At 45.2% G+C, this 21404-nt stretch overlaps 1 protein-coding gene across 1 annotated transcript in view; it reads right to left on the reverse strand.

Annotated features, from left to right (window-relative positions):
- The window catches only part of IGDCC3 (immunoglobulin superfamily DCC subclass member 3), a 258903-nt gene that overhangs the window by 73454 nt on the left and 164045 nt on the right, over positions 1-21404 (reverse strand). Inside the window, exons 10-11 of the mRNA XM_073304657.1 lie at positions 12185-12373; positions 11737-11841 (exon numbers count right to left, since the gene is read on the reverse strand). Coding sequence (XP_073160758.1) covers positions 11737-11841; positions 12185-12373 — 294 coding nt within the window. The remainder of the gene's footprint in view (positions 1-11736; positions 11842-12184; positions 12374-21404) is intronic.

Below are 21404 nucleotides of genomic sequence, written 5' to 3' on the forward strand. Positions count from 1 at the left end.
TTACATTTCTGCATCTTAGGAAAAAACCCCTATTTTTGACATACTACTGTATTTCAACTAATCAAATGGCACAGCATTTCCCTTTCATAAAAGGAAGGAGTGACAAATATGTGTTACTATTACATTATCACAATAATGTGATATTAAACTAATAACAGGTTCACAGCCCCAGGTATTTTGAGCCGAAAGCTAGTCTAAATTATGTGTTCACTTTGGCAACAGTACTTTATTCAATCTGAACTTCATTACACACACAGACAATAAAAACAAGAGTTCAAATGAGGGGGTCTGGGTTCTCTTTGATACCAGGTTGTAACTCAATGTACGAGGAAATACATCATCGTTTTCTTTTTTCCTTCCTTCTGGTAGTAAATTGTAAACTAAGTAATACTGATGCTGTGCATGTGGCATGGGGGCTCTGCTTCGTGACATGTCTGGTGAGTGCTGGAAGTGTTAGAGACGGGCCCTCACCAAAATGCCCAGATCTGGAGATCAAGCTTTGAAGTGTTTGAAATCCAGACCTTGCAGTTTGAGCTTTCTCTAACAGCTACTTCAAATCTTAGACGCTGATTCCTGTTTTGATTGAAATAAAAGAGACACATTTATCAAGCCCTTCAAATCACTAACATTAACCCTTTCCTTGGGTTTTCGCCATACACACTTACCGTACTCCTTTAATAAGGCTCCAACATTCCCACCACTCTCGGGTCACCCTGCACCTCCATTCCCCATCACTTTGCCTTTCCAAACACTGGCATAAACTGGCTCCTACAAGGCAAACTCTTCTTCTGTAGCTAGACATCCCCAGCTGATCAATAATAACCTAAATTCAGAAACCACAGGGCCTGAGAGCATAGGTGCTCTGGCTTAAAGCTGTTACACTCTCACTTGCAATCTGCTTAAGAAATTTGGAGGGAGAGGGGGAAAAAAACCTCCCCCAGCATACTGTAAAAGCATGAGCAGCAACCTCTCTGAGGTCATATAGGGGGAGAGCGTTTGTAGGTTTGTTCACATACAGATCTGGCCCTTTAAAACCCCTCCAATCCTGCAAAAAACAAAACATAACAAAACCAAAAGACATCATGTAGGAGAAGAGGAATTTTAAAGGGCCAGGACACTTATAAACACTGACTCATATTCGCCACTGGCGCATGTTGCTCAACCTAATTGAGGTCAACGGCATTGCATCTGCTTATAGCATACTGGTCAATCGGACCCTCAGGGAAGCTGCCCCCCTCAGATCTAACTTCATGAGGAGTAAATCTATTTCAGCACAAAGGAAATGGGAGTTATATATTTTTGCTCACTGTGCTATATACGTTATGACAATTCTTTTAGTACTCAAATGCCAAAGGGTACAGTTAGTTAAGAGGGGCTGATAAACATGTTTCTGATACATACTGATCTATTCCACAGGTACTGAAGCTGCAGAACTGTTTTTCATTTTTTTTTTTTAAAAAAAGGCAAGACAATTGATTCTTTACTTAAATGAGTTTCCTTTCCTGATTCCTTTCCACTTTCAAAGAAAAGTGAAATTGTCACCTTTGATTCAACACCGTGTATAAAAATACTTTACAAATAAACTCCTTAAAAACACATGCCTGTGAAATGGCTGGCCTGGATGTTTAGAGTTGTGGATTGGGTTTTCTTCAGCATCGCCATACAGATGTTTCAATGCCACCAGGTTGCTTGACCACTTGCACTGAGGTAGGTCACCAGCAACATGCACCGATTGACCACACTACATTCTAAGGGCTTCGGACATGAGGTCTACAACAGATACCACCAACAATAGCCTAAAGATAAGCTGCCAGGAGGAATTTCTCCATGCCTGTTGTCACAATGCCATGTTAAGAGCACGGTGATCCTGTCACCATACATGCTGGTGCCGTATAAACTGGTATGACCAATTTTGGAGTGGGTGGGGACACTGACAACTAGTTCTGTGGCACTGTGCAAACTGTGGCTGTGGACACTTAGGCCTGCTCTACACTGTGGGGGAGGGGAGGGTCGATCTAAGTTACACAACTTCAGCTACGTGAATAACATAGTTGAAGTCGACGTACTTAGATCTACTTACCTGGTGGAGTACCGGAATTGACGGGAGAGCGCTCGGAGGTCGATTTATCGCGTCTAGACTAGATGCGATAAATCGACCCCCGCTGGATCAATCGCTGCCCGTCGATCCAGCTGGTAATGTAGACAAGCCCTTAGAACTGTCTCTTTTTCCCACCTTTCCAAATTGAAATCGGTCTTTACCATTCAAAACAGCATGTGGCTAAGCAAACAGAATCTTTAATGGCCTGGAGTGCTGACCCCTTCTATTTCATAATAAAGGGTAATTAATGTAGAATTTGATACTTTAAGGCAATCTAAAAAAAAAAAAAAGAGTGAAATAAGTGGGTCCCTACATTGCTATCTCTGGGCCAGATTCTGGCCTCATATCCATCTTATGAAACTCTAATGGAGCTCCAGTGGCTGGAAAGCTGCTCAAAACACAGCCCAGTGCAGTCTTTTGAGCTGCTTGAGAGACAACCATAATTGTCCCCAATTGCTCTCTTGGTTCTTTAATGCCTTGATGAAATAGTATTAATTTCCTAACCTCCTATTAAAAAGCCGCTGCACATCCAAGTGATACATCCATCCCTGCTGGAGGCTCTCTTTATGACCATTCCCTTAAGCCTTTTTTAATACTACATGCAGCGTGGATGCACCCAGCAACTGCCTTTGAACAGTGCGGGCCTTCCCTTTCCTGGTGAAAAGAAGCAGTTTTTAAAAGGCTTCTTGCTTTACGAGTGGCGCATCAGACAAGGACAAAGAGGTTTTTCGTGATAAAGCAAAGTGTGTTTCCAGACTACGGTGCACACTCACTTGCTGTTGGGCAGCAACTCAAGTATATATTAACATGTGCACCCAGTCACAGGTCTCTTACTCCTGGGATCTCATCAGCTGAACAGCAGAGAATGTGATGACCATCTAACAGTGAAAGAGTGTAGGCGGAATGGTGAGGTGCAGGCAATGAGGTGCATGCGCCAGACTGTACTCTCCGTTAGCTGAGTGCGTCCCCACCAATGATAATGAGCCAATTCAGCCTCAGCGCAAGTGAGGACAACTGAGTTGAAGTCAATGGTACCAAGTCTGGCTTTGACCCATTGGGATTGAACTAGCATAGTTCAGGGCAGAATCAGACATTTAGGGCTTGTCTACACTGACCAGGGGATCGACAAGTGGCAATTGATGCATCGGCGGTCGATTTAGCGGGTCTAGTGAAGACCCGCTAAATCGACCGCCCATCGCTTTCCCGTCGACTCCTGTACTCCACCGGATCGAGAAGAGTAGGGTGAGTCGACGGGAGAATGTCTCCCGTCGACATCGCGTAGTGTGGACCCCACAGTCAATAGATATAAGCTAGGTTGATTTGAGTTACGCTGTTCACGTAACTCAAATTGCGTCGCTTAGATCAAATTTCCCCTGTAGGGTAAACAAGGCCTTAGTCACTTGTTTAGGCCTTCAGAATATGGCCTTTCTCAGACACAGCTCTCACTGAAGCTAATGGGAGTTTGACTGACTAAAGACTGAGTAAAGGATCTCAGGTTTTGTCCTCTCTGCTTTAAATATATATACACATGTTGCCTCTTACTGTATTTTTTCCATTTTCTTTTCCTATAGTAATAAAAAATTTCCCCCTTTCCTTTCAAAACAACCAATGTTCTTCCCAGTGAGGTGTTAATGAAATAGTCTGGTGGCCCTCCACCACACCAGGCACTCTTTCCACTCAGAAAGGTGGCATATTAGGCAGCTCATCCAGCTGTACCTTTGAACATTCTGATGTGCTTTTTAATACTAAGTATTCAGAAGTCTCAAGTTTTAGCGGGTTTTTCTTTTAAAAGTAAGATGTAATACACTATGGCTGAAAAGAAATAAAGCTAATGAAGAAAATGCATCTTTTAGAAATATGTATTTAGACAAAAAGGGGGGGGGGGAAGGGACCAGAATATGCTTTTCTTTCAAAAAGCACTTCCCTGAGGCATTTAACACATGACAGAGGATGTGTCAGTGACAATCAGGCACCTCCTTGGATGCATGAGGAATGAGGTTGAAAGGCCAAGTGCCTCCAGTATCCAACAAGTGCCATTATCTCAGCTGGGAGTGTGTTATTCCACGTAGCCAATGGTAGAGCCTGAGGGTTCTGAGTAAAGATGGGAACGTGCATAAGGGTAGGAGCTGTAGTTCTAACCTATCTGGCTGATGTCCCATAATCTGTCAGACTGGAACTCTGATTAGACAAACTGGTTATTCCCTGGGGACTGATCCTGCCTGGAGCTGAGCACTCTGATCCTGATTCAGCAAAACACGCATGCTTAGTTCTTGACTAAGCATTGACGTAGTTGGATCAAAACCAGACTGCTTACTTTCTTGTAGGATCAAGCCCACAATCCTTAGAAAATGGGGGGGTTCGCTGGTTTGAAGGAGCAATAGGGAACAGCTCACCTGTACTCCAGGGTCCAGTTTGGCCCTAATGTGGCAGGTGAAGACTCTCTTTAGGTTACTGGTGGTGGTAAACCTGCTACAACAGTCATTAAAGGAGATCAATCATATAAAACTCCAACACACAAAACTGAACACAAGCACTACGACTTGGCTAAATGTAAAGCTTTTAACACTAACGAAATGTCACCACAATCGGGATTTAACGCAAACACACTGCCCTTTCGTTTGTCTTTGAACAGGTTTCATTGGAGCAGAGCAGAACAGTCAGATGAAAGAGGAGCAGGTCTGACGACACAAACGAATGAACTTCTATATAAAACTTGAGGTAGAACATTGCTTTCAAGGTTTGGAAGTGCTTTACATCAGAATGACGACGACATAAAAAAAGGACAACACCATGGCAGATATGGAGCATGACTTCTGAGGTAGTACCAAGCTTATGCAGACCAACTTGTTTTGAAAACAAAGGAAGACACAGATATTTGCTACTTCCCCGAAGACATTCATTCCGGTTGAGGTAGGTTCTGAGTCTACTCGGGATGTTTGTCCAAGTCTTTCAGTAGCCCTCATGCAGGCCTCATTTTTTTTTCTTATTTATATTCAATCATTAAAAAAGCATCCTGAGAAATAGAGAAAGTGTACAAAACCATCAAATCCATGAAAAGGTGGCCTTTCCCGGCCTGAATTTTTGGAGTCAAGTTAGAAGGATTCATCTTAATCCAGTCATCGTGAAATAAAAAGTAGATCACAAAGTAGTCCTAAAGCCACTAATGGGGAACATGGGCTGTGATGCCAAGGGAACAAGGCTCCGCCATATTCCATCATTGATGGAGACTGGAGAATTGGTAAAGTCTGTTACCTAGCAGCCATGGGAAAAACAATTATGACCAGTCTTGATAATGCAATTGTAGGAAGAAATGCACAGAGAGGCCTGAGACAGGTCAGGAAGATAAACTTCATAGAGCTTCAAAAAAGCTGTATATCAATATAAAAGAAATAATAAAGCAAAAACAAAAACAAAAATCAGACTGTAGAAATCTTAAATTGACCTGAGATTGACAAATCATTGTAAAGACATCACCAGACATGGAAATGGTTCTTGGTGAGTCCTACAAGAGGCTTAAAGACTTGGCAATTATCCTTCATTGGTGGGACTATGTTTCAAAGCTGGGACTTCCTGGCTAAAGTTGTGTAGCGGTCCACCCTGATCATCAGGAGCCAGACTTTTGGCTTGGGGATCAAGCTGTTCTTCTATAATGCTGAATTCATCCAATGGAAGTGTAGATATCTGAGTCTCATCGTGTGAGTCAGGTGGAACGTGATCTGGCTGAGAGGAGAAAAAACATGCCATTACAAAGACAATAATTGTTGCATTTGGCTATCACTACCAAGATGCTGGGCTTCTTAGAAATGACATGGTTCATCCAGGAACGAATATGCACATCTTACATAGATGCCCTTACCATCTACAGTTTAAATTCTACCCCATGTGCCAGGAATAAGGACTGTTTGTGGCGACCACTATAAAGTTGTATATTCGTAACCAACCCCCTTTGGGCTGACAATGGGGTTCAAACTTGAGACTGTCAGCACTAAACGCAGGAGCCTCTGTCACTTGTGATAAAATAATAATTCCTCTAGCTAGCAGCTGTAGTAGACTTTTAACCTCTTATATGAACTAGCCACTACTGGGGAACAAAGACACTCCCAGTGTGGAATGGATTAAACATTAGTGCTTAGCGGATCTATATTTTCAATGGATGGAAGGGAATTAAGCGTATATCTCTCCCCAAACATCAAGGGAAGAGGAGTGTGTTTGAAAGGAGAGAGTGTCTGTAAATCCCACGATTAATGTCAAGGCAGGACCCTTACCATTATTCCCTTATCCTGTTGATCCTGGGAAGGCAATGCTAGAAACAACCTTTCCAGCTCGTTCATCTCCAGTTGCTTCCCATTCATGTCCAGGTCGTCCCTGTCCCTCCAAGCAGCTCCGTTCAGAACCAGGCCTGTGGCATTCCTCTGACTCCTCGGGATCTGGGGGGTTGACAGCTGTTCCTGGACGTTTTTACACATCAGCAGTCTGGAAAACCGAGGGGGGAGGACACTGAAAGTGCAGCACTTCCCAGCATTGCATGCAGCCCCTTTATGTGGGCCTGGGCACACCTCGCCGTTCACATCTTACAGCCAATTCTCTGCTCATACACAGCCTCCCAAAACAGGAGCTAGACTCAGAGACAAGCCAGCCAACAGAGTCACAGCTCTAGTCTTTGTCTCCACCTCTCCTTCCCCGGACACCCAAAACCCCCTCCACACTTATCGGTGCGCCATGTTCTCTCGCTCCTCCTTATAACCCATTTCTCTGACACAGCTTTCAAAGCAGATCTCCCTGCGGATGTGTCCACCCTGTGTGCCACCTCAGCTGTTGCCCCAGGTAGGGTATTTAGTGCAACTGTCTTTTAATACGTTTTGTAGGGGCGAGGTGCTGGCTTGACATCAAAGGCCTCTTGCTGGATGTGGCCGCACAGCTCTGCTTACGATCAAGTGAGCGCCCGCAACTCCTGTGCACTTCAGGTCTAATCTAATCGGTTGAGTCTGAGAACACTTCAAACAGCTTGAGAACCACCAGGGCAAAGCAAACAGCACAATACAAGTAGATAGTGTATTAGCGTCACTCGGCCCGTGTGGGGAGAGAACCGTACCTTCCTCTGTACCCAAACATGAGGAACAGGACACAGAATATAATGCACGTGACTCCAATGTGGATCCCAATGATGATCCCCGTGGTGGAGGTCTTATTACTTTGCTCATCTTTCATGCAGTCACATGGGGGATTCAACACTGTGAGGAGAAGCAGTGAAAAGGGGTTAGTCCCTGGGGTTTTAGCCACCTAGTGCTTCCGATCCTAGACACATGAGCACCGCAGCATGAGCTGGGGTGGGAAGCCCAGCATCAGGCCATGTTCTTGAGTAGCTCAGAGACTAACAGTTGTAGAAGGAAGGAGGAGACATCTCCCCAACTTTCAGCCTGGAGGTTTAAGCCCTCATTGGGGGAGGGGAGGGCAGAGCACTCAGCTTTCCCACCCCACTCTCTGCCAGTCAGCGGAGAAGGGGCCTGGTAGGGCAGGGAGGAGGCAGCTGCCGTCACAGCCTCCTGTGACGAGGGGGCTGGCTCTGTCCCCCCTGCTATCAGGACCTGGCACAGCTCCCTCCCCATGGCCCCCCAGGCTGAGAAGACAGAGCAGGGGGAGCCCAGCTGGGGACGGAGGAGGGCTGAGCCAGCTCCAGGGAAGAGACTGATCCCAGTCCAGCAGCAGCTCCTCCTTGCCCCCTCCCCCGCCCCGAAGGAGGTTCAGATATGGGAGAGGGGAGCCTGGGTGGGGAAAACAGATGTGGAAGGTGCTTCAGGGGAAGAAGCTGTAGAAGCAGTGGCCTGGAGGGGAGGACAAAGGTTGGGTGGGAGAGGGGAGGGCTGAGGAGTGTTGGGGGAAGGGAAGGCTTGGGTGGGGGTGTTGGAGGGGAGGAGGGGGGTGTTTGGTGGGTGGGGTCTTTGAGGCAGGGGAAGGGTGGGGGGTGTTTTTTAGGAGGTGGGAGGAGCGGAGGAGAGTTTGGGAAAGGGGAGGGAGTTGTGGAGGAGGGATGCGTGGGGGAGAGGGAGGTTTGCAAGGGGCAGGGAGGGAGGGAATGTTTGGGGGGCAGGAGGGGCCTCACTGTACTATGAGGGGGTACCTCCCCACAGCTTTGCTGGCAAAGCAACTCCTTTGCTCTCCTTAACGTCCCGTTATGGCAGTGGCCACAGTGGGGGAGCCCTGCTGGCTGCCCTCAGAGCTGGATTCCAGGCTGTGACCAGCAGGACCCTGCCGGTGCAAGTTCTTTGCCCTGGACCCGGCTCACCACAGCCCGTCTGGTGGCTCTTTAGGACTTGGCGTAAGATGTGCTCGTTCACCGTGGGGCTCTCTTCTGTTGGGCCCGTAGCCAAAAGGTATTTATCCAGTGCCGGGTGAGGGGCGTGGAGGCAGGGGTGTGGCTCATCTGTGCCAGTTGTTGCTGACAGTCTTTCATGGTAACGTCCCCAGATCAATCAACCGATATCCATGGTAACACCCAGGGCTAGCACTGGCCAAAACTTTGGACACTGTTATTTAATGAACGAAATGGGATGCCAAGCGTAACATTTGTTTTATTCAGACTGCAGGTCGATGGCTGCAGCAGGCTGCCAGCTGAACACTCTTACAGACGGACGTTATCCCCTCTCCGTGATCTGTACCTAGAACTGCCATTGGAATAACATCTGAGGGTACTGTCTGAGCTGATGTAACTACAGGCTAAAGCTAGCTGAGGAAAACACAACAGCTCTGCAACAGCTTTCCATAACAGCGAAGCGCTCTCCCCAAATACACCCGCTGTATTGCAGCTAGCTATTTACAGGCCCGTGTCTCCCCCTTTCCCTTTGTGCTGGAGGGGCTAGCAGGGACTTTCAACTGAACTAATTCCTAAGATTTTGCTGCAATCCGGCAGTTCTGCTACACGGGAACAAAAGCTTTCAGCCTAGTCTCCTGAGACAAGCAATTTCCTTTAAAAGTCGAGCCTGCATCTCTGATCTCTAATGCTGTGTTCAGATGAAAAGCGAAAGGATAACATACAATTATTTTGCCTTCCTGCCTGGGGATCTGTAAACTTTGCATTTTCTCTGTGTCAGAGGTATGATGTGAATTACACTGGAGGAAAAAGAAAAGGAGGACTTGTGGCACCTTAGAGACTAACCAATTTATTTGAGCATAAGCTTTCATGAGCTACAGCTCACTTCATCGGATGCATACAGCCAGAGCAGTTTATAATATCTTATTCAGTGGTATCCCTCAAAACAAAGGCTAAGTATTAGAATGGAGCTGATGGACTTATCTGTACTTCCAGCAGAGATTCATGTTTACTACGTTAATGGTACAGTATGAATAACAATCTCTGTTTTGAAGATATTCCCATTGGAAGTCTGGTTAAAATGACTCCCAAAGCACCAGGGTATTTTTCAACACATACAAGAACACAAAAGGTGTGAACAATTAAAGATTCCCCTGAGAGGTGAATCCTCTTGCCTCCAGGTAACTACAGCACTGATACACTCAGTCTCTTTCTCTCTTCCTACCTAACACGGATGCCCTCCAAAGAACTAGGTTAAAATTATTTGAAGCCTGATTTTCAGAGGTGCTCTTGCCCACCACTCCAGCTGAAATCAATGGAAGCTGCAAATAGTGCCTCTGGACACTGGGCCCAGAGAGGAGTCTAGTCTAGGTGTGGAAGAGCCAGGAGACTAGAATCATGGCAGCAAACGCATCCTTAACTCATCACTGCAGCTCACAAAGCAAAGGCAAACCCACCAGCTGTTCTGAGACCAATTCCCTGCAGTGGGAACAGAATCCTAGTAAGTAGTGAGAGATGGCAAAACCATGTTAGACCAGGGAGGAATCTGCTTCCAAAGCCAAGACAGCCTCCAATGTGAAAATGATAATACAGCTGAGCATAACCAAAACTCTGTTCACGTCCATTCCTGTGCACCAGCAAGAAGAGCAAAGGACGGGTCAAATCTGGACTTCAGTTCAGGACCAGATTTGTAAAGGGATTTAGGCATTTCTTCACTCAGCACTGGAAGGACTAGGCAATTTAGACAGTGATTTTGACTTCTGATGAGATGTAGGCTCCTAAATCACTTTTGAAAATGGGACTTAGCATCTAAGTCACTCAGGTCTTGCAGCGCTAAGTAGAACAATGTCTAAATACCTTTACAAATTGGAGCCTCCATTCTTCTGTCAGTTTCAGACAGGCTCTTCTTCATTTTCTTGTTTACAGGAATTTCCTTGTTTGTTTGTTTGGTTTGTTAACAGAGAGAGACTGTCACAGACAAAAGTGTCCCAGATTGTTAACAACTAACCAACCACTCCAGAAACAATGATTCTTTATCTGCTATTATCACCCACTCTGCAATAAGTTTGTGGAGATGTAGAAAAGCAGGACAACAATGGACTCCTTAAACTACTATAATCAACACAATCTCATCTAATCTGTCTAATAGCCCAACACACTGGTGACTACACCCAGTTCTGGTTCAGTCCGAGCACTAAAACCTGACTTGCTCCCCTGAGTACAGTGAAGAGACTGCAAACTTACCTAAATGTAACTAAGGATAGAATTTGGCTCTGAGTCTATTAAGAGCCAGATTCTGACCTCGGATATATGTTCTGGGTTCCCACTGAAGTCAGCTGAAACTGCAAATATACAGAATGAACTCCCAGGATTTAACCCTAAGACTTCTAATGCAATATTGGTGATAAAAACATACGGCCTTTGGGGAAGGGACCATCTTTTGATTCTGTGTTTGTACAGCACCTATCACAACGGGATCCTGGTCCATAAGAGGGGCTCTTAGGTGTTGCAATAATACAAATAATAGAATATCAGGGTTGGAAGGGGCCTCAGGAGGTCATCAAGTCCAACCCCCTGCTCAAAACAGGACCAATCCCCAATTTTTGCCCCAGATCCCTAAAAGGCCCTCTCAAGGATTGAACTCACAACACTGGGTTTAGCAGGCCAATGCTCAAACCACCGAGCTATCCCTCCCCCCACTTAAATAAATAACAACATGCTGTCCATGCACAGCTGTTGCTTGTGAAAGAGAGAGAGCTAGCTGTGTGTACTCTCTAGCCTGTCCACCAAACAGCATTCCACATTCTCCATTTGGGGCCCGTACAACCTGAATTTAGAAGACAAACAGTGCTATTTAGTTACAGGAGTACCGGAAAGTGTGCACATTTTGCTTTGTTTTCTGTAACTAGAGATTAGATGGAATTGAGCCGCCAGATCCAGAACGTTTTCCTTCCTAGCAACACCAATGATCGGTAATTGGTGGTTTGGAGTGTGCTACAGAGTTGGCAGTTCATGCCCATATTATTTCCAGTTGCTTCCTTTAGAGAGAAAGAAGGGGTGATGAATATGTATGAAGATTAAGCAACTGGAATTAACCATATTAGCCACCAGAAGGCACTGCTTCTCCATGCAACCTAGCTTCAAATTTATTTGCTGGGCAGAAAATAAAGTGCTTCTTAAAGGTGACGGTTCAGAAGTAGCAACACACAGTGTTGGATGCACTATTAAATTACCTGCGTGTTAGTAAGACCTTCCCTGTCTCTGGCTAGATCACTCCTATCCTGTGACAGTTCACATCACGTACACAAGTTGGCCTGCTTTGGCCTCTTACCTGTTTTTTCAACTGTTTCTCGAAGGGATACAAAGCGGACAGTAGAATTTCCATCCCCGTGCTGGTTATATGCCAGGAGTTTTACTTCATATACCACTGATGGGTCTATTTTAGAAAAGACACGAGGAGGGCATTTCAGGTTAAAGAGCTTCAGTACACTAATCTTGCTGAGCCTGCACTTGTCAATAAAACAGAGACATTTTACATGCATTGCAAAAGCCAGTCACTGTAAGTATAGGGACCCGAACCTGCTCTCATTTAAATCAGTGGGGCAGGCTGAGGGCCTAAGGGAGGAGTGGAAAACAAACCTTGCTAGGCACTCATGATATATGTTCCCTAGCTGTCGTATATTACTCTAGACATTCCGCTATAATGACAACAACATAAAGGGGAATTTTCTTGCTCAGCAAAGGCACGTAATGCGGATAAAGCCCTCCTCAGTACTTACCCAAGTGAGTAATGTTATAAGATGTAACGTTGCTGGGCAGGAGCATAGGGCCAGTAAAGTGGGCTAGGTGAACTTTACGGTAGTACAGTTTGAACCCTTCCTGCTGGCCCAGTTTGACGGAGGGTTCCCACACCGCTTGGATGGTGGTGCTGTTAAGAACTTTAATAAAGAGGGACGGCATTGCTGGGACTGAAACAGAGAGAGAGGGAGAGAGGTTTTTAATGACTTGGGTCATGCTTGTGCCTGTCGTAGCCTAAACATAATCGGCTGTGCACAGAAAAATAATGAAATCCCTGCTAGTATTTCATGTTAGCTGTTGAGTCAGGGGATGTGATAGAAAGATTCATTTGATGGAGAAGATTAGCTTAGGTTAGATCCTGCTTTTATAGTCCTGAATTCCTTCAAGAAGTTGTGCGAGTTTCAAACCGTTTCCTGTTCTCAGCATGGCAGTTCAACAAGCTAGGAGGCTACTTTGTAGAGTCTGTCTGCAATTTGATTCTCGGCCCCATCGGGTCAGGTCAGGAATGCAGGAGCATCGGAAGTGCATTTCCAGATTCCCTTCTCTTTCCCCGAGGGCAATGGTAGCTTTTTAGAGTGATTAATCCCTGAGGGAGGGAGAAACCAGAAGGATGGAGTTAGAGACATCAGTCTTAAAGCAGGTTTCAGAGAAGCAGCCGTGTTAGTCTGTATCCGTAAAAAGAAAAGGAGGACTTGTGGCACCTTAGAGACAAACAAATTTATTAGAGCATAAGCATCCGATGAAGTGAGCTGTAGCTCACGAAAGCTTATGCTCTAATAAATTTGTTAGTCTCCAAGGTGCCACAAGTCCTCCTTTCCTTTTTAGTCTTAAAGCAATACGTGAAATATGCTGCAACCGGCTGAGCTCTCAGGCTTCCTGCACTGACTTGCAGTTGCTGTTCCAGCAGTGATTGCTAGTCTGGGCTCGGCTCTGCAGTGTGTTTCAGGGGCCATTACACAGAGAGGTTAATAAAGAAGGGAAAGAATCAGGGATCAGAGTGAAAACAAAGCAGTTTCAATCAAGGCAGTAAGTTTCTCTATGTTGCTGCTACCTTGCAACCAGTTTCATCATAATCTTTTTGTAAAGGGATGTACTTACCAGATCTCAAGGATGCGTAAGGTTGGGGGGCGGGGGAGATGCAGTACTCCCCTTTCTTACTTTGTTATCCCCACTTACCCATAATGCTGATGCCTACGCCCCCCCCCCCCACAGCCTGATCCAAAGCCCAATGAAGTCAATAGGAGTCTTTCCATTGACATCAACAGATTTTGGGCTCAGACCCCTTGAGATAAGGGGAGGAGCTGCTAGTGTCAGGAGACATGGGGATGTAGCTAGCTGGAGTGGGGCTGTCCTCCAATGTATGCACTGGGCACCACTGCATGGCTGGCCCTGACAGGGTGTAGCAAGGGCTGCTGATGAGCATGGTCCATCCAGCGCCCCTGGGGGTATTGCATCTCTTCCTGTTTTACACAGGCCACGTGTAGATTTATGTCACAGAGGTAAAGAAAGATTTAAAGTCTGAACACTGAGCAGGCTTAGTGCTAGCTATATGCCCCCCCAGGTCCCATTCTCAAAGTTCTTCCCGGCGTCTGGAGTGGTGAATTGCACAGAGAGTTTTCCCATATTTGCTTCTTCCTTGCACATATCCAAGGTAGTGTTTTAACACAAAGATAACCAGAGCGAAACCATGTACCAAGAGTGAGCCAACCACACCTAGCTGGACGGCCTGAGAAGCTCCCCAGTGATTTGTGGGTCTGCAAACCCAGTTCAAGTTGCCCTGTAATTTAAACATGGGGTTTTTTCACAGCTGATTCAGTTAAAAAAACAAGGTGGCGATGGAAACCTCAGGCTGCGTTTTAGGGATAGAAAACGTAGGCTCACATGGGTGCCTGCCCAACACATAATACGAGAGACAGTTTGGACTGAGGTTTTTGGCAGAATTTTTTCCCCTTCCTCTCTGTGCTCCTTTTCTTCCCACACCTCGTGTACAACATTCTTTAGGCGTCCCAGGTGTTGTTCAGTCATTAACACATTTGCTGACTACCACAAAACTCTATAGAGCAAATGCTCTAATCAGTGTCTGGCCCTTTTGCACCATTCACTAAGTGCAAACTGACCACAACTGTCCCACAGAGAATTTCCTTGTCAAAGAGGTGTATCCCAGCTGGTACCAATGTGCCAGCTCTGGGCCCCTAACACCTGGTGTAGAGGGCATGGCAGGGGAGGGAGGAGGTGTTTTGAGGTCAGGCAGGAGGAGTGACAGAGATCTGCCACACCATGGCAATCCTGGATGGTTTTAGGGTCCCTTAAGGACTCTAAACCAGTTGTGTAGCTTGAAGTCACTTGGCCGGGGCTTGCTCCAAGAATCAAAGAGCTGGATCTAGCTCCTTATTGCCCCTGCCCTTGGTGCAGGAGAGAATCTAGCCCTATAACAATTTGGGAATAAATCTGATCTCAGTTAACCCTGGTCAACAGGAACACTGGAATTGCCAAACTGCAACAGGACAATAGTCCATCTCTAGCAGTATCTTGTGTCCAATAGTAGCCAATATCAGATACCTCTGAAAAAGGAGTTAATCTTCCATAAAGTACCGAACAGGGGTGAAATTAGTACCTGAGTCCACTTGGTTAGCAGTCTGCACTCAAAAGAAGAAGGATTGGGGGTCCTGTGGTTGTATCCTCGCTGCTGTAATTACAGTCACTATTCTTTTTCTCAGAAATGTCTAACCATTTATTGCAGTGCTGGTGTAGCCATGTTGGTCCCAGAATATAGAGAGACAGGACAGGGGAGGTACTATCTTTTATTGGACCAATTTCTGTTGGTGGAAGGTACAGGCTTTTGAGCTACACAGACTTGGGGAAGGAAGTAGAGTGTCTGAGCTAAATACAAGTTGGGATAGACTGTAAAACAGAAGGGTAAGGTATGTTGGAGGTGGTTTCTTCCACCTATTCCACCTCAATCACGATGTGGTGTCATCTTTCACAACAAAGATGACACCACCCACAAGCACCACAATCTCAATGACAATCATAAGAAAAAAGAATCGTTGGACTGCACATGCTGCCAGAGGACAAAACCACACACTGGATCATTTCATTGATTACTTCAGGAAAATAATTCACTGTGAAATCCTCAACAAACATTACATCCACCACCAAGAGGAAAGCAGATAGTCTCTGAAATCCATCGACCAAATAGTGATCAAACCTGAAGACAAAGGGGACACCACCATAGCCATTTATCGTGATGACTATGTCAACAAGGACAGCAGACAACTCTCTGACACCACCTACTGTAAAGAACTCATAGAAGACCTCCTAACACAATTCACCCAGGAATTTAAAGATACTGTCAAATCCTTCCCAAAGCAACTTGAAGCAAAACCTTACGACCTCATCCCCCATGAACCCATTCAAGGGACTTTCTAGATGCTTCCCAAGATACACGAACAAGGGAACCTAAGCAGGCCCATCATATATAGCCAGGGCACTTTTACTGAAGGAATATCAGGACTAGAAATGTAAAATGTTAACCGGTAAGCATTAGTCATACCAGTTAACCCACCTTAACTGTTAACCCCTGGGCCGCCTGGCCACCTGGCCCCAGGCACCCTGTACCGGCTGGCCCACTGGCTCCAGCCACCCCAAGCCACCCACTGGCCCCAGCCATCCCGCGCTGCCCAGCCGGAGCAGCCCCGGCTGGAGTGGCCCCAGCAGCCCCAGCCCTTTAATCATTTAACCATTTAAACTAAATATTTTTAATTGTTTAAACTATTAACTTTTTAAATGATATTTACATCCCTAATCAGGACTCATAGAAAACATCCTTAAACCACTCACCACACAAAAGGGCAGCTCCCTCCAAGACACTACAGTCTTCCCCAAGAAACTCTAAAACTTTAACAACCTCCATCAAACACCATCCTTACCACCACGGATGTCACCTCCCTATACACCAACATCCTTCACCGCAATGGCGTGGCTGCCTGCCTCAAACACATACAAGATAATGCACAACCCTCAGAAATCCAAACTCATCTTCACCCATAACAACTTCACTTTTAACAGCAAACACGTTGTCCAAACCATGAGGACAGCCACGAATACTGGGATTGTTCCCCAATACGCCAACCTCTTCATGGGACACCTTGAGGAAGAATTTCTGGCAAAATGCACCACAAGGCCGACGATATACCTGAGATAAGCCATGATATTTTCCTCCTCGGACAGAAGAGGATCTGAGTTACCCAGGAAAGAATTTTCTGTAGTATCTGGCTGGTGAATCTTGCCCATATGCTCAGGGTTTAGCTGATCGCCATATTTGGGGTCGGGAAGGAATTTTCCTCCAGGGCAGATTGGAAGAGGCCCTGGAGGTTTTTCGCCTTCCTCTGTAGCATGGGGCATGGGTCACTTGCTGGAGGATTCTCTGCTCCTTGAAGTCTTTAAACCACGATTTGAGGACTTCAATAGCTCAGACATAGGTGAGAGATTTTTCGCAGGAGTGGGTGGGTGAAATTCTGTGGCCTCCATTGTGCAGGAGGTCAGACTAGATGATCATAATGGTCCCTTCTAACCTTAGTATCTATGAAGACCTAAACTCCCTCATAGATTTCCACCACAACTTCAACAGCCATCACCCATCCATCAAACTTTCTCTACAACAGTAGTTTTCAACCTTTTTTCATTTGCAGATCCCTAAAAAATTACAAATGGAGGTCGGACCCCTTTGGAAATCTTAATACATAGCCTGCAGACCCCCAGGGGTCTGTGGACTACAGGTTGAAAACCACTGCTCTAGAACACTTCCATACCAGCATCAACTTCCTGGACTCCACGATTAGCTTAAACAATGGAACCCCACAAATGACTATATACAAGAAACCCACCTTACCTCCACAGAGCCAGCAACCACCTCAGACACACCACAAAAATCTGTTATCTATAGCCAGACACTCAGATACCACATAACTTGCTCCAAAGAGAAAGTCCGGACTATACACCTAAACACAAGTAAACCTGCCTTCACTAAACAAAGAAGAAGAAGTAGATTACACCACCAGAGAAGTAGATAACATCATGGCAAGGGCCACTCAAATATCCCATGAGAACCTGCTTCAATACAGAAAAAAAACCCCCGCTTTCAGCACACTCCTGGTTGTTACCTACCACCAGCCACTGGAACCCATATGAGGTATCATCAAACAGCTACAACACATATGTGAGGGAGACCATATCCTGAAATAAATCTTTCCTGAACCCCCACTTCTGGCCTTCAGATAACCTGCTAAACTTGCCAAGTTCATCATCAGAAGCGAAATTCCCACAGATCAGAACACACCAACTCAAAGCAGCACTAGACCCTGCTAGAACAACAGGTGCAAAACGTGCAGATGCATCTCCACTACCACAAAGATCAATACCCCTCACAACATACACCTTTCAAGGTTCATGGGTCCTCCCTATGCTTGTCACAACATGTGGCGTACCTCATCCAGTGCATCAAATGCCCCAATAACAACGATGTGGGTGTAGCTCGAAAGCTTGTACTTTCCACCAATAGAAGTTGCTCCAATAAAGACATTACCTCAGCTATCTTAAGCCTACCTTTCATCGACGCTTTCTGAGATATTTGTCTTGACAATATTTTTTGGCACAGAGTGCCACAAAGTAATTGTATACTTGAATAAATAATAATAATAATAATTGATTTTAAATGTGTCAGTTTTTAATTGAACTGAGTGGTATCTTATCATGGTATTACAGAAAAGGTAAGTTTGTTTCCAAATGTTGATAAAATGTAATTGTGCCAGTTTGAAGCTTGACAACAGCAAATAAGCTACTTTCCCAGTTTTTTTTACTATTTTATGAGATTATGGTCAAAACAGCACATGGGAAGGATCTGAAATTTCCCAGACATTTTAAACGTTTTTTTCTCAAAGAAGTACAGTTGTTGTGGAAAAACAAAAACTAATCTGTTGTTTGAGACACTTCTGTGCAATCACAGTAATACGACTTCCAAAAAGGTATTCCATCTCCATTGATTCCCATTGGGATGCAATGTCAGGGCAAGTCAATGAATTTTCCTAATGACTTACATGTAAGTCAATAGAAGGGAACAATGAGTTGGAGTTTTCCCATTGACCTACATTAGGAGAACATCCCCATGTACACTCAGTAGAAAACGAAGAAAGCAGGCTTCCACATTCATTTGTATGAACATATTCTGGTTTAACATCTGTTATCGGAAAACAACCAATTATATCAAAGTTTGCTTCTTACCAGGATAGTACCCAGATGTGTAAGTTATTGAAATGGAAATCTGTTTACACTATGGCTTCATCTGTGTACACGCATCAATGGAGTCTGTTTATGGATCAGAACTAAACTTGTTCTGGAACATGCCATTTCATCCAAGATGTAGATATAAATCTTTTTTTTAAATCCAATAATGTAATTTTTCCTATAATACTCCTTCCCTCCTGATCCCTCCAGGACAAAACTGTGGGGTGGTCTGGGGGTCCCCTCTTTGAGGCCGGCCATTTGACTCAGCCTAGGGGGTGGAACTCCAGGCCCTACCCTAAAATGGAAAATAGCCTTGTAAACGGAATCCCTAGAGGAGGTGGAGGTGATGGATCCCACCCGTTGAAGCGTGGCCCTTATTTATTGGTCTCATGTCCTCACACGGCCAGCATCTGCCCATGGTGACATCTCAAAGAGGTTCATTTCACCATGTGACATTCTAGCAATGGTATTTTGTCCCTGTTATAACATATGGGACCAGGAGTTAGAGACCAGGAGTTACTTGGTTAGATTTAGACTCACACTCGCTTACCAAAATGTATCTTACACATCACCTCTGAATTTGGAACGCCGAACTGAATGGCGCATAAAGGAGTCTACACTGGTTTAACTAACATGGGGAGGACCCAGAAGGCAGCCGTGCGGCTCACAGGAGGACATAAGAAGGTGTACTACGTTATGCTTCTCTCCCCATACCCATTTGACGTGACAATGGGGATAAAACGTGCCATTCCATGAGATGACAATATCATTCTGGAGATGAAAACTGACCTTCCTAAGAATCATGAAGGAGGTGCTTGCACAGCATAAATCCAGTGAATGGATCTACGGCTACACCAGGACTGTGCTGCACAATACTATTCCATTCAGGCAACCGTCCTGGAGTCAATCCCTAAGCTAGGGCTGGGCTATACATGGGCGCATGCAATGTTCTCTCCGCTAGGGAGAAAGAACGCAGCACTTTTGTGTGATGAGCTCAGCATTTGGTAGCCCCAGGAATTGAAAATTTGAGCATATCCTTAAATAAACAGATCTCACATGGCAGCACAGGGTGCTTAGCCTTGTGCCACCTGAACAAAGCTGAAATGACGGGGAGGGGAGAGGGGGGGAACTGCCTGGACGTCTCTAAATTGCCTTACAACGCTCAAGGACTATGTGTTGCAGAAATCACCTTCGAGACTAAGAAACCTTGGTCAGGCACAGGATGTATTGAAAGAGCTTAACAGCTAAGGACACTAGGGTACAGAATTTCAGCCTCATTGCGGCTTAGGGTTACCAGATAGCAACTATGAAAAAACGGGACAGGGGGTGGGGGATAATAGGCACCTATGTAAGAAAAAATCCCCAAAAATGGGACTGTCCCTTTAAAAACAGGACGTCTGGTCACCCTATTGCAGCTGCTTTGCACGGACTCAGCCGTGGTTTGGCCACTGGAGGATCTACCTTGCATAGAGGGCTCCACTAGTAATGCAGGGTGGCCACAGCTGCGTCTACGTCTCTCCCCTCCCCCAGGACCAAGGGGGCATGTCCAGTGCAACCCTGCACGCTGGAAATACTTGGCTACTGGAATGGCTCTGAGGACCACTGACAACAAGTGTACAAATAGCACAGCCCTAAGCTATGTTAGGCTCAGCTCGGCCACAGCCTGGTATCTGGCCTGAGAATATGAACTCTGAAAGCTGAGGAAGTTCGGGGAGGTCTGTCATTTAGACCATTATAGGCATAAGGGCCAGCTGCAAAGTCTGGATCTGGATTTAGATCCCGATTTCTCTAAAGTTTAGGGAATGTAGGATTTGGCATTTTGTGATAAACGTTTTTATCCACAGTGCTTGTCATGCTGCTGCCCACGCCTTTTCTAAAAAGGGCCTGATCATTTTCGCTGGCACAAAGTGCACAGAGGTGCATCCACAGAGTCTTTTCATTTGCTCAGGTGTATGCAATTTCGATGTAATTCTCAAGTTCCTGGAATTTTGCCACAGCAGCCTTCAGCTGGGCAAAGTCCGTGAGCCTCTGAATATTGTAATATTACAGTACACGGGTTCTCTCTCGCCATCTCTCAAGGTTCTTACACAGCATTTACAGTGCATGCCTCACCGGGGTGCGCACAAAAACTGCCTTTTCTGATCTGTTCGTTGAGGCATGTGTCTTTCTACGGAGACTCTGTATGCTGAAGAGACAGAGACACAATGAAATCAGCTGCCATGTATCAAAAGAAGAGCAGTGGGCACACTCGGGGCAACATTTACTCCTTTGGACTCCAACGTTGAGCATGCAACTGATTGCACCACAGACGTAGGTATCTGCCAAATCTGTGCATACAAGCAGCCATGTTTAGATTCTAGTGGGTGCCCACCAATCCAATCTGCACACAAACATGCAGGATCTGTGCAAAAATGAGTGTGCATTGGTTGTGCACGCAGAAGTGGGTATATGCTCAATGGTAGGCTGGCTGAAAATCTGCACTTTGTTAGATCCTCATTACCTGAATCATAAATGAAAATGTGGTAATGGGGGGAGAAATACCTTTATTATCCATTGGACAAAGAAACATTAACATTGGCCACCCCAATTTGTGAAGAGTTTGTTTTATTTTACGGTATAAGAGCCTTACATTTAATAAAAACCACAAGAACTTCTCTCCTTCAAAACTTGAAATATATAGTATTCATTATAACTTGGAATATATAGTATTCATTTAAACTTGGAATATATAGTATTCATTTTATGTATGCACTTGTAGAATGCATGTGCTCTTTATAATTTCATTACACAAATAAGTGTATACAGCATGGCAGTATAGAGGTATGTGTATATATATACACATGTGTACACACACAATTATATGTGTTTCACAGAAGTATATATAACAGGTAAAATATATCTAATATATGTAAGGAGTCT

This window comes from Lepidochelys kempii, chromosome 10, assembly GCF_965140265.1.
Source record: "Lepidochelys kempii isolate rLepKem1 chromosome 10, rLepKem1.hap2, whole genome shotgun sequence".
Lineage (NCBI taxonomy): Eukaryota > Metazoa > Chordata > Testudines > Cheloniidae > Lepidochelys > Lepidochelys kempii.